This window comes from Sinohyriopsis cumingii, chromosome 3 (assembly GCF_028554795.1).
Source record: "Sinohyriopsis cumingii isolate HCF-2022 chromosome 3, ASM2855479v2, whole genome shotgun sequence".
Classification (NCBI taxonomy): Eukaryota; Metazoa; Mollusca; class Bivalvia; order Unionida; family Unionidae; genus Sinohyriopsis; species Sinohyriopsis cumingii.
Window position 1 is genome coordinate 134,731,880 of NC_142963.1, and position 13,224 is coordinate 134,745,103.

A 13,224-nucleotide genomic window follows, 5' to 3' on the forward strand; every position below is an offset into this window, starting at 1 on the left:
TTGAAGATCTTGTTATTACCACGTCTGAATGGATGATTAAATCAACATGGAGTTTTCACTTAAAGACATAGTGGCCATCATAAAAAATTATGTTGTTGCTACTTTCTTGAATGGACTAAGTTGCAGTGACATGGGGTTTTTACACTACAAACTTCTTAGGATACCCAGTTTATCCTAAATGAAAATAGCACTTACCAGACTTCCAATATGATGACCATAGCAACTATCCAAAATGTGAAAAAAACTTGTTATAGCTGCTGACCACAACTGTCATTTGTTTTAAAAATTTGCTTCTTTCTTGCAATGTATAGTTATTTCTTCATCAAAATAGTGTTGATCCATCCTCTTACTATGCACCTGAATATGGCTATGTGACTACTCTTCCTAAATCGATGGTTGTATTGGCATTGGGTTTTTACAAATACTATAGCAATATAGAACTGATTCAGAAAAAAATGGTGTTCTTCTGACCTCCATCTGGAAACTCTTGGTATAGCTATATGTTGTGTACAAATGTTGGTATTCACATGATATTTTAACTAAATATTTCTTGCAATAAGTAATTTGTTATGAAAGAAAATGGTGTAGATCTGACCACTAACATGCATGCACGTTTGTAAAGGAGTCTGAAAACCAGACCTAATAAGATTATCGGTCACTGCTGCATTTTGTTTCATTGAGCTGATGAACATTGCTGTGAATATATGCAAATACATTTTGACCAAACTTTGTATTTATTTGCATACCAATAACCAAGTTGGTCATCATAATTGATTTTAAGATACATGTTTTAGACTGGTTGTTAACTAGACTGAATCGCAAGCATGATAACATGAATGTATGGATTTTCTTAAAATCAAATCCAGTTTGTGGACATATTTGAAGAATTCATTAAAAGATGCTACTTTAATGACCATATGTAATAAAATCGGTTTAACCAAATTTTTCATGTAGGTATATCTTGACATTTCATTGTCTGAGACAGTTATGTTTAGTGATCTTCAATCCAAGATATCAAAATCAATGTCAGATGCCGTGACAATGAATTTGTACAGCACTTAGAGGTATCTTGTGAGCATGGTATATTGGACTTTCTGAAGAATATCAGGAATTGTTTGACCTCTCATCTTTAAAAATGAATAAAAGAAAAGATGAAACAATTTGAGGGATTCTTAATCTCTGAATCTTTACAACATCAATCATTCTGGTGTGAGAAAAAAACACATCAAACTTATTATTTCACAGTTATCAATCAAAGATGTCTTTTTTTTGAGTAAGAGAATCTTTGTTATGTTAGACTTCCACTTTTTCTCAGCAAGTGTCTATTGACCAAGCTTTATTTTTAGCTCATGAGTCTGTAAGGCCATGTGAGATTATGGTAAAGCCCAGCATCCATTGTACATTCATTGACAATTACTATTTTAAACTTGTCAAAATAGCCCAGAGCAAGTCTGACTGAATTTGGCACAGATCAACCTACCATTAAGGACTTTACAATTTATGTAAAAGATGCTAATTTGCTCCCAAATATGGCCACCATTACAAAAAAGAGAACAAACTTGAAACTATGTCCTCTTCACAACACTGAATGGATTTTGACCACATTTGACATAAAGCATCCTGGCATGAAGTGCTTTCAAGGCTATGCAACTGAAGTCAATCCATGATCAATTATTTTTGTCATTACTAAAGATAGAAAAGTTTTTAATTGTCCTCACTGAAGCCATTTAATAGAATTTGCCCAAACTTGACAGATAGAAACATTATTGCGTGAAGACTTGGTCATAGTTACTAAATACAGAAAACCTTAAAATGACATCATCTTCAAAACCGAATTTTACCTAACTTGACAGAAGGCATCTTGTTATGAAGACCTGCTAATCTGCCAACAAATATGGTTGCCATTACTAAATACAGAAAAACTTTTAAATGATTTCACTAAAATCGTTAACCACTATCTTGATTAGTCTTGATAAGAAGCCCCTTAGGATGAAGAACTTTAAGATGCTGAGCTCCCAAATATGACGACTATTGCAAAAAGTAGATCAATATTTAAATTACTTCTAAAAAATCAATCAAATTAATTTGACAGGAAGCATCTTTCCATGACAGCTTTCACATTTTACAACTGATGCTCATATTCCGTCAAAATGTGCCTCTGTTGCAAAAATATATTTTCAAAACTTTTAGGCAGTTTTAAACTGCCTAAGAGAATTGGACTGATTTAACAGAAGGCTTCATGGCATAGATAGCTTTCAATTTTATTTTGTACAACATGGGCTGAATTACCATCAAATATGGCCACCAGTTTTAAAAACAGAAAAATGATAAACAGCTTTTGCAAAACTGCAGAATTTGACCAATCTTGATAGCAATCATCAAGGCATAAAAACCTTTAAAGTGATGTCAATCCACTATCAAATAAGGCTGCCTTCACAAACATAGAAAATCCTTTAAATAACTTAAATAAAACTACTATATTTAATTTTATCAATCTTGAAAGAAAGCATTCTAGCATGAAGACTTTTCATATTAATATGAATAATGCAGATCCATTATCAAAAATGGCCACTGTTACTAAAAATAGAAAAATGGTTACTTCTTGAAAACCACATAACTGAATTTAAACACATTCAACAGAAAGAATCATGATATACTGTTTACATTTTTTTATACAACTGATGATAATCTGTAATCAACTATTGCCAACATTATTAAAAATAAACCAACCTTTAAATTACTTTGTTATCATAAAACTACTTAACAGAATTTCATAAAATTTGACTGAAAGCATATTGACACAGAAATCTTTCAGTCTGCCATGAAATATGGTCATTGTTGATACAAACAGAAAAACCTATAAATCACTTGAACTGAAAAACTGCTTTTCAGAACTTGACCAAACTTTAAAGAAAAAAAATCTTGGCCTTAAATGCTTAATTTCAGATCTAATTGAAAGATGCCAATCCAACTTGAGAAGTAGAAAAACATTTACACAACTTTATCTCGAAAACAGCTGAACAGAAAGTTGACTATCTTTCACACAAAGCATCCAGTATTTTAATATTTGACAAATGATGCTGAGATGCTATCCAATATGGCTGAAGATAGAAAGACCAGAAAAACCTTGAAACAGTTGCTTTCATAAACAACAGCATTAGAAGAAACAGAAACCATTCTTCTGACCCAGATTTCTTGGTCTAACTGATCTTGTATTTGGTGATTAGGCACATGTTTCTTTGGCCCACCTATGCCGTTTGTTTATTACTTGACTGTGGTTTTTAGTCACATAAATCGGCCTCAAACCTGTGCTGGTATGGTAACTGCCAATGTAGTATGGTAAACAACCAACATACCATGGTAAACCACCCATGTACCATGGCAAACCACCAATGTACCAATACAGGTTAAGACTGATTCACTGAAATCACTGTCTTTTATATAAAATTTAAGAACGGTTTGGTGCCTAACGTGCAAAGTTTCGCTTTATCAAAGAAATGTTATTTGTCCTTTTGATAACAGCAAATATGATGAAATCTAGTCTTCCTAAACCATAATGGAAAAATAAAAAAAATTTGGAACCTAAATTTGAGAGGAAACCATCCATATCACAGGTTGTTTGTTCATCTCAAAACATTAATATCTAGTGCACAGTTTTATGATGACGAAGCACACAGAAACTCGGGTTACCACACATATGAACCCTTACATATATAACTTTTATCCTCTTAAAGTGAGAATAAAATAGTATAAAAAAACAGGATTATGGTGCTAGAAGTACAACAGACAATGCGATTTCTTGTTCATTTCAAGAATGGAATTATGGTAAAAAATGTTAACATTTTTTAGAAGAAAAAAAACAACAAAATTTGGCAGACATTAAAAAATCCATTTGATTACTCCAGAAAGTAGTGACCTTTGAATTAGCCAATGGAGATGCATCTTTCAGAAATTTGAAAGCTCATCAGATCATTCAGCACATGCTAATACTTTTCAGCCACACTGGTCAGTCTCTCACACATGAAGATATAAGACTTCATCTGATTGGTAGATAGAATTAGTGATTATGGTAATAATATAGGTCACCAGAACATGACCCCTAAGTGCTTACTGTCAGATCTTCTCATAGAGCAGTGGAAACCTGATATTAATCAGATTTAATGGTTTAGTGAGTTGAATTTTTTTCTTCTAAAAAAGGCGGAGTGTGTAAAGGAAACAAACAATGATTGAATGCATCACAAAAACCCCATATATACAGATGAATCTCTCTTCTGTTGTCCAGTATCACATTACTCTGATACAATAACAATTTCTTTTTGGTCAAACTGATGCATAAACACAGATTGGCCAGCCTCAAGTGCTAGATCTCCCAGGTCTGGCATAGCAGCAGGAAATCATTATTTGTCCCAAGCTCTAAATTCCTCGCATCAGTAAATTAAAGAAAGAACTTAAATGCACAGCTAAGATAATCTGAGTTGAAGATGAGTGAGGGCGAGAGAGAAAGAGAACTGCACTGTTGCAATATAATATGATTTTGGCAAGGAAACTTTTTTTTGTTGGAAGTACAGTTATTTTGCATTTAAATCAACACATCTATACAAGAGAAGTAAATGATATTGGTGACTTCCCAGCATCTTTGGTCAAGTGTAGTAAGGTAGTTGTTAGGCACTGTTAACACTGTCAACATAACTTATCACTATTGAAGTTCAAATAAACATTACTTACCCTTAGAAAAGGTGTATATAATCCATAAATGGGTCAAAATGTATATTAGGCATTTGTCATTCTAGATGAGTTAACTTTGGTTCTCATTTCTCAAAGCCACACTGTTTAATGTCTCATTTTGGCAAGATTATCATAAGCTAAATATTTAGCACTTATAAAATAAAGTTAATATTATTACTGTTGTTGTTATAATTAAACAAACTTTACATGAGGTGCAGGCATTGAATTACCTCAACTATTAGTAGCTTTTGCCACCTAGTGCCATCGCCCTGCAGCTTAGGTTAGGCCAAATAACTGGAATAAACCGGAATGAATAAAAAAATAAACTGTAACAAATTCAGAATGAAATGAACCCAAATCAAATGGAACTGGAATTAGCGTGTTGTACACCAAAATGATGTATAGTGTGATGTTCTAACATGTATTTCCTGAGAGGAAAAATGTGCCAGTATTTATGTGGGGTGTATTCTACTTGTAGATCATTTTATATAATTGTGGTACTCTACATTTCCACTTTTGGTATGTGACTTAAATCAAAATGAGAATAGGATGAGTAAAGTAAATAGAAACTTGAAAACAAAAAGAATAATGATAATAAAATGAAGAAAAGAAATCAGACCCCAACTAAAAGCTTCAGAGTCGATCTTTGATTACTGCTATTTAATTGCTGGTGTCTTGCTCAAGTCTATTGTATTGAGACTCATTTTCATGTACATATTTTCAATCAGTTTATACATGATGTTGATCATAGCCTGTTGGGTCAGTTAGTCAGTGGTGGACAGTTACAGGATTTTTGCAACTTATTCCAACTTAGCATTACAGTTTGTGTTTTTGTAATGGCATTGGTTATCTAGTATTGTCCAACTCCGAGAATTGCCATATTGAAACCCCTTGGCCCCCAACCTCATCCCACTTGAAGAGCCATGCATGATGAAAGTTACACCTCTGTAAAACGTGTGTGTAAACACAAAAGTACCCATCATGTGTGTGTGTGTGCATGTATGTGTGTGAAAAAAATACCCCCCTTCCCATGTATATTTATATGTATGAAAATAATACCCTCTCTATTTGAATGTCTATATTTGTACACATAAATCATAATTACTCATGATTGAATGTTGGATTGTAAATATATGCATAATAAATAATTGATACCCAACCTCTTCCTTTGTATGATGGTATCTATACATTAATAATATAATTTAAATTTTGACAATAATGGCTTTATTTAAATGTCTGATGCTGTGTACTTTGCTTCAAAAGTGATGTTCATGAAAGTTGGAACATGTTAAAACTTAAATTAAACAAAAACTATTACTAAATATTAGACATATACAGCATAACTGTATTTGTTGATGTTCCATTCTGATTGATTTTAAGTCTGTTGTGGTTTAATTCTGGTTTGTTTTGGTTTTGTTCCATTTAATTTTCACTTGCATTGGTTAATTGCTGTTTGTTTAGGTCCATTCAACCGTTATTTCAGTCTATCAAGCATCCATTAGAGTAGGAGTTTACTGATGAAAAAGGTACCTATTGCACTCACCTTGGGAGCAGAACTAAATGTGGAGGCAAAATAAGAAATATGTTTATTTGTGGGTTTTTTAAATTTTTAACATATCTTAACAATTTGAGCTATATCGCTATGATGTCTACAGTATGGTAGTTTATAGTGATGTCTAGCACTGGGAAATCATGCCACAGAGACGTGGCATCATGTAAATTAAGAAATAAGCAACAAAGTTTCCTGTGATACAGTGCAGGATGTAAGAGTTCTTGTTTCTGTTAGCTTTAAAATAAAAGAAGTCCAGGGGCAGATCCAGAAATCATGTTTAATAGCGGGGAGGGGGTATTTTGGGCAGGTGTGTGTGTCATAAATAAGTATGTAAAGAATCTACAGGATGGAACCATTGGTAGGGATCCAGGGGCCAAGCTCCTGGAAGCTTCAGCATTTAAACCATTTCCAGGGCATAATTTTAACAACTGTAAAGAAACTGATGCATGGATATGTACTGGTTGTTTCATGCTTGTGGGGAGGAGGGAGGCACACCAATTATGCATCACCCTGGATCCATCTCTGGAGGCTCTTAGCTGCATGTGAGATTAGAGACTAATCATTTAATTTTTTTGGGGTGGGAGAGTGAGGAGGTCTGGAATTTTGTCAACAAATGTATCTGACAGCCAAATGGCTTGAAAAAATATTCTAGTTCTGATCTTTAGAAAAAAAAGTAGTAGCTATTCCATTATATCAGTTTGAAAAGGTAAATTATCCCGAGGTAAAAGAATTTCCTTGTTCAAAATCTCAGCTCCCCCCCCCCCCCGCTGAAAATAAAATGGTCAGTCACTTTTGTTAATTCACTGGTCATGTTGTACACTTTATACGATTTTCAAAACAGTGCGATTCACATCTGTGAAAACATAACTTTTTGACATGTTAATTCTTACTACTGTTTAGTTCTGGCAAAGTCACCTCTCTTTAGTGTGTGGGGAACACGAGTCGACCCTCGTCAAAATGACAATCTAAGATTGTTCTGTACGACATTCGGTGCCGGATTAAACCCTATGGAGGCCCTTAGGCAGTCGAAATCTTGGCCGCCCCCCCTCCCCCGCAAATTATCTCCTAATACGATTTATCAGTATTATTTTTATCCGTTGTCGCAGGTCTCTAAAAGGCGTGGGGCCGGTGCCTACTCTGTCTGTTTGGTAATCCGGCACTGATGACATTGAGACACGCTTGCTGAAATAGGGTAGAAAGTATATTTATTTCACTAAACGTAAGCATTGAGGTCTGCAGAAGCCAATTTATACCGTGATACCTGTCCGCCTATAGCTAGCACATTTACCTAACGCTAGCCGACCATTCATTTATCGTCTGGGTAGGGCGGCTGCATTTGATTTTCTTTCCAACCAGGTTATATTTTTCTTTATTTACCGCATAATTTTTTTCAACTGACATGCTGGATACAATAAGGTGATTCTTTCACTTCAAACTAGAAGAATATAATTCTTTTTAATGATCTTTACTACCGGGAATCGACTTTTAAAAACAATGTCAAGGCCTTAATATTTCCCCCTCTAAAATGTAATGGTCGGTCCCTCATTGAGAGATAACTACGATTTACATTAGCTAGCGTGTTTATGTTTCCTCCATTTCAAGATGGACACTTATCCTCTTCTCATTCATTCCGCGAGGCAGATTGTCCAAGTGGTGGCCAATGGAGAGAGGGCCCTTAGGGGCCGTGATATGAGCACTATAGCTGTTCTGGAAGGCAGCGACTCGGAATATTTGAGCTTGCTGGTGAACAGGTATGCATTACCATTCTTTTGATGATATAGTTGATCACTTTCATATATATATATATATATATATATATATATATATATATATATATATATATATATATATATACACACACACACACACACACACTTGGTGTTATCATTGTCATTATTCCGTTAGATGTGTTTCGTCAGGGTACAATTTCATAACTACTGATATAAAATAAATGAGCCAACATGTCTCTTCATAAGGACAACGATTAAAGGAGCGACCGATTAAGGAGGTGGGGAGGGGTCTTTCAGACAAGGATTTTATTTTTTCAAACACTTTTACCCCAGTCTCCACCGTAAGTATTAACTGACAGTGTATCTTGTTCCCTTTCTCCACAACACAGATATTTAAGTGGAAACTATAGTCATGTATTCGGCTCTGCATACAAACATATAGACCAAGAAGTAGATCCCCGCGTTTTTCACCCTGACTTTACGAATACCAGTATTGTCATCAGAAACAAAGAGACCTACTTTACGGCATAGTAACACATAACGGTTATTTAGTGACGAGGCAGATGGCGTAAAGTACCTTGCCCAAGGATGCACCACGGTAGTTGACCCGGGCAGGTCCGATGGTTGTGAGTCCCGTCCATGTGGAGGACTTGCATTCTCCTTTCCAAGTAAGGGGCCTCGAAAGGTTGAGTGGTCTAAAGCGCTCGCCTACACCCATCACCGACATGTCACCTAACTTTCATTGCGTTTTCTCTTACCCTTTTTTTGCTCCTGCCATTGTCCCCACCCCACCCCCGCGCCGCATCTGAGTAGCACGCGTCCCCTCACTTCTTTATTGCATTCTCTCACTTTGTGGGTATGTGAGAAAGCTGCCATTAGCTTCATGTGAGTCGGTGGTTCTTACCGGGGTTTCTGGGTTCTTCCTCCACGAGATATACAGTTTTCAATGTTCAGCCTCTCTTGCTCTGAGAAATGGCGTTAAACACCCAAAACAACAACCTCTCCAATTAGGATGAGGTTGGGAGGGGAGTAAACAGGTATCTCTAGATACTGTTTTTTTCTTGCTTCAGCATATGTGATGGATAGAGTTAGCTCTTTTTAATAAATCTGAAAGATGTTTATTTCAAGCTATTTGATGACTGAAAGGCCCCATAACCAGCCCCATCCGCGAAAATTGCATGTCGGCCCCAAGCTAAATTAATGTGGACGGCAGAAATAATCGATATGAAACATTGAAGTGAACTGAGGTATATAGATCATATCGTGTATAGCATATCCGTATTACTTAAATTTACTGTTTACAAACCAAAGAGGTTGCGGAATTGCTGGTAGGAATAAAGGGCCATAACTGTGTGTCAAAATTTAGAACATTGTTTTGAAATTGAAACACTACAGTTGTGGAAGATTTTTTTTATATATCTTCAAACAGAAGTATAAGTATCGAATGTTGCTCCTGCGTCTCCAACCCTCTGCTCCTACCCTCACCCATTTCTCATCACCACCGGAGAATCCTTCCACCCCAAAAATTCGGTTCTATTCTCCTAACATGGTGGTATGACTAAGCTGGGTAAGAGGAAAGCTGTCGTTGTTGCTGTTGTTGGGTTTTACACCATTTTTAGCACAAGTTAAGGCTATACGTGGTGGTGAAGAATCCGGCCACTCGGGGCCCCAAGAGAGAAGTGATTTGTTCAGACAGACAAACGCAATTAACTAAGCATTTCTTTTTTTTCACTTTCTTAGTTTGTCGTTTCAGAATCAACCACGAAAACTAGGTATACAGCAGCAAGAGGGGGTGGACCGACCATAAAAATGGCGGCCGAATCAATAAACCCTCCATTGTGGAATCAGACGCTTCTTTGAACAAGAAACAAAAACAAATTCTCGCGATCGATCTGAATTTATACGAGACTCAAAGAGCCAACCAATACAGTAATTCTGACCTTAAAAAAAATAGCTAAAGTAGGTGCCCGCGACCAGGTTGATTGACGTTGGATATCTCTTAAATATTGGGTAATTTATATTTTTCGATTGTTGGATCGCTGAGTGCGAATTTTTCTTTTTCCATTTTTCCATTGTGCGTGACCCCCCCCCCCCCCGTGTGAATTGCTAAGTGTGAAACGAAATATTAGAGATTCCGAGGGCTGTCCAGGCTGAATTTTAGTTTGTTAATTTATAGCGGTTGATGCAGAAGGATACCAGATTAGCAGCAAATTATTAGATCCAGAGACCGCCAATGTCACCCAAAAAAAACCTGGATTAGTTTCGAAATTACTATTATATAAATCAAATTAATGGTAAATAAAAACCTTTATTTGAAGAATTTGAGAAACGTGTCAAAGAAACAGGTCAAAGAAGCTAGAAAATCCCCATCACTTTGAGATTTATTATCGATCAAAAGATCACGATTTGGACCGCCTTGTGTAGAGGAAAAAGAACCACCTGAAGGAGCAACCGGAAGTGACCTTGCAACTCGCGATTGACGTCGTAGGAAACGCGGTGGTAATATGATAGCTGAATCGCCGGTGATTCAAGATAAACTTTTTTCCCAATAACGTCATCGCTGATGTTGGTCGAATAGAAATTCTTATTGGTGGAAGACGAGCCGGCAACAATTCCTTTTTGTCAGCGTTCATTTACCGGTGGCGTCATGGACATTGGCGTCTATCGGGCGCTGATCGATGAAATTACCCGCGAGTACCGACGAGTGAGTGATCAGTTAGATCGGCGATAGCAAAATAACATGATTATAAGCAGTGCCCAACGCAGACCTGAAAGCGTCAGGGTGATAAATTCACGATTACCGGTTTATAAAATGATCTACGGAGATGTACTCGGCGATGTTGTTCAAGGTTTCTTTTTAGAAGCATGGTCCCAAAAGCTATTCCGATTGAAAAACAATTAGGTATGAAAGCCATCGAAGTTGTTCGTGATAAGGCTTTTGGCACTGTTGGTAATCTTGCTGGTAAAGCATTTTCTGCGGTCAAACACAGACTCGCACGATTAGTACGACGAAACCCACAGCCAGTAAAACTGCCCAGCGCGGAAGTGATGCCACCAAATGTCAGCAAAATAATAAATCAAACTGCAAATGAGCGGTTGAAAGAATTAGCTGGTGTGCCATCACCGACAAAACAAGCCACAGACGATATTAAAAAAAAAAACCAACATAACCGCAAACCTGATAGCGGGTAGTGGTCTGGCCCGTCATCGTTGTTGATATTGATCGGTGTTAGAACATCGTTTTAGACAACAACGAATTATAATAAAAATGTTCAAGCGTGTATCTAATCCAGCATTTGACATGGACGTACCAGTCCTCAAAGATGAATCAGTGCATGATTATCAGTATTATTCTTATGATGCACGTGTACCTGACGCACGTGAACAAATCGAGCTACAAGTTCAGGATACAGACAGATATTTCCTGCCCGACGAGGCATTCAGTGAGATTGAAGGAAAACTTCTGAAAGCAGATAATACAAAATATGTAATTTTAGATCGAGCTAGTTTTGTTAATAATGGTGTTATGGTGTTGTTTAACAGTGCCACGTACATTATTGACGGAAAAAAAACATTGAATCATGTCTCGAAAACGTTGACATTGCCACGACAATACTCGGCCTCGCAAGATATTCCGATGATTATTCAAGGTCTGTTGGTCCGTCAATGATGTTCGCCAAGGACACCGCTGATCACCCCGACAGTCGCAACGTGATAACGAATGGCGGTGGAGATGCAGTCGCATCGATGAATGAAGATTTCAACTTAGGATTCGCAGCACATAGATCAATGTTAAATGATGAAGAAGAATTTTCTTGTGAATTTCCGCTGTCACACATCTTTGGATTCTGCAGACATGTCAGAAAAGTTATATTTGGTGCCAAACACACGGTGGTTCTATTTCGAAAAGCCACCGACAACGATGCAATCTGTCGACCCAAAGCAGTTGATGCTGGTAAAGTGAGACTGACAAACTTTCATTGTGGATGCCAACGATGACACCATCAATTGTTGAAGGACAATGGCTACTCTCTTTCATGGATAGCGGCGGTAAGTCAGCTCTGTCTTGGTTGACTATGACCACAGACAGCGTTCAGAGTAACGTTGCTGGGCTATTCACATGGCAGATAGCATCTCAGCAGGGAGTGTCAGCGCCATGACATATATTTATAGCGTTTAAGGAAACTGTCAGAGTAGACTCACAAGAGCGAAACCCAATGGTTTTTGACACTCGGGGATAGTGAAGTTTTTCTGAGAATAAATGGAAATAAAGAACCATTTGAAGAAGTGTTATTGAATTTTGAAAACAATCATGTTGCACGTGGGTATCATCGGTTGACATCATTCTTGGGGCGTGATCAGATTTTGATTCTGGTTTGCAGATATCTTAGCGTGATTTCTCAGCGCTATATCCGAGCTATTATTTCTCACTGGAACACTTGGATTTGTTTAGACAATCTGTTGTCGACATACGCTTCCGAGCTCGTGTAGCACGATTATCAGCTGGTGGTTACAGAGCAATCGCTGTCATAATGTCAGATAACACAGTGTTGCTTGAAAGTGTTGGTGGACGATTGAGAGTCATTGGTGCGCCCGTATAAAATGTGTAATGTTAATTAGATCATTCATGATGTTATAATGTCATATTATCACGTCAATGTTACTCTGACACCTTGTCAGTTTAAAAAAACTTCAATCCGCATCGAATAAGAATTCTAGGGCAAGAATATCTCTGAAATCAGCGGCGTTTTAAGGCCCAAATAAATTACCTTTGACTGAACGTTAACTCAAACACTACAATGACGCCAAGAAATCAAGAACTGGTGTGAGACTTCATTTTTCTGCGCATGCGATCAGCGACACAACAAAAACCGGCGGTAAATTTCCTATTCTAGTGGTGTTACCAGCGTTAATTTCAGCAGCGGTTCCAATTGTTGAAAAAGCAGATCCACTTGGTGCTTTTGGAACAGCTGCCGGTATGGCACTGAAAAAGGTAACAGAACATAATATAAACACCTCAATAAAAAAGGACGCGGTCTAAGATTACCAGGAACGCGGTATGGTCAGTGTGTAAGGCTGACGGGACGTTTCGCTAAAACTCCCCATGTCGAATTTTGAATTACTTGATGATGCTTGGCGATTAAACATAAAAACCGTCAGAGGTATTTTCATGCATGATCAATTACCAGTAAAACCAAATCGTGTTGAAACAGGTAT

General features: G+C 37.1%; 1 protein-coding gene across 1 annotated transcript in view; it reads left to right on the top strand.

Moving 5' to 3' along the window:
• Window positions 1-7,510: 7,510 nt before the first annotated feature.
• Window positions 7,511-13,224, top strand: part of LOC149803910 (putative imidazolonepropionase) — a 42,648-nt gene continuing 36,934 nt past the window's right edge. The window contains exon 1 of the mRNA XM_089953725.1: window positions 7,511-8,028. Within this exon, the coding sequence (XP_089809851.1) occupies window positions 7,880-8,028 (149 nt within the window). The 5' untranslated portion in view covers window positions 7,511-7,879. The remainder of the gene's footprint in view (window positions 8,029-13,224) is intronic.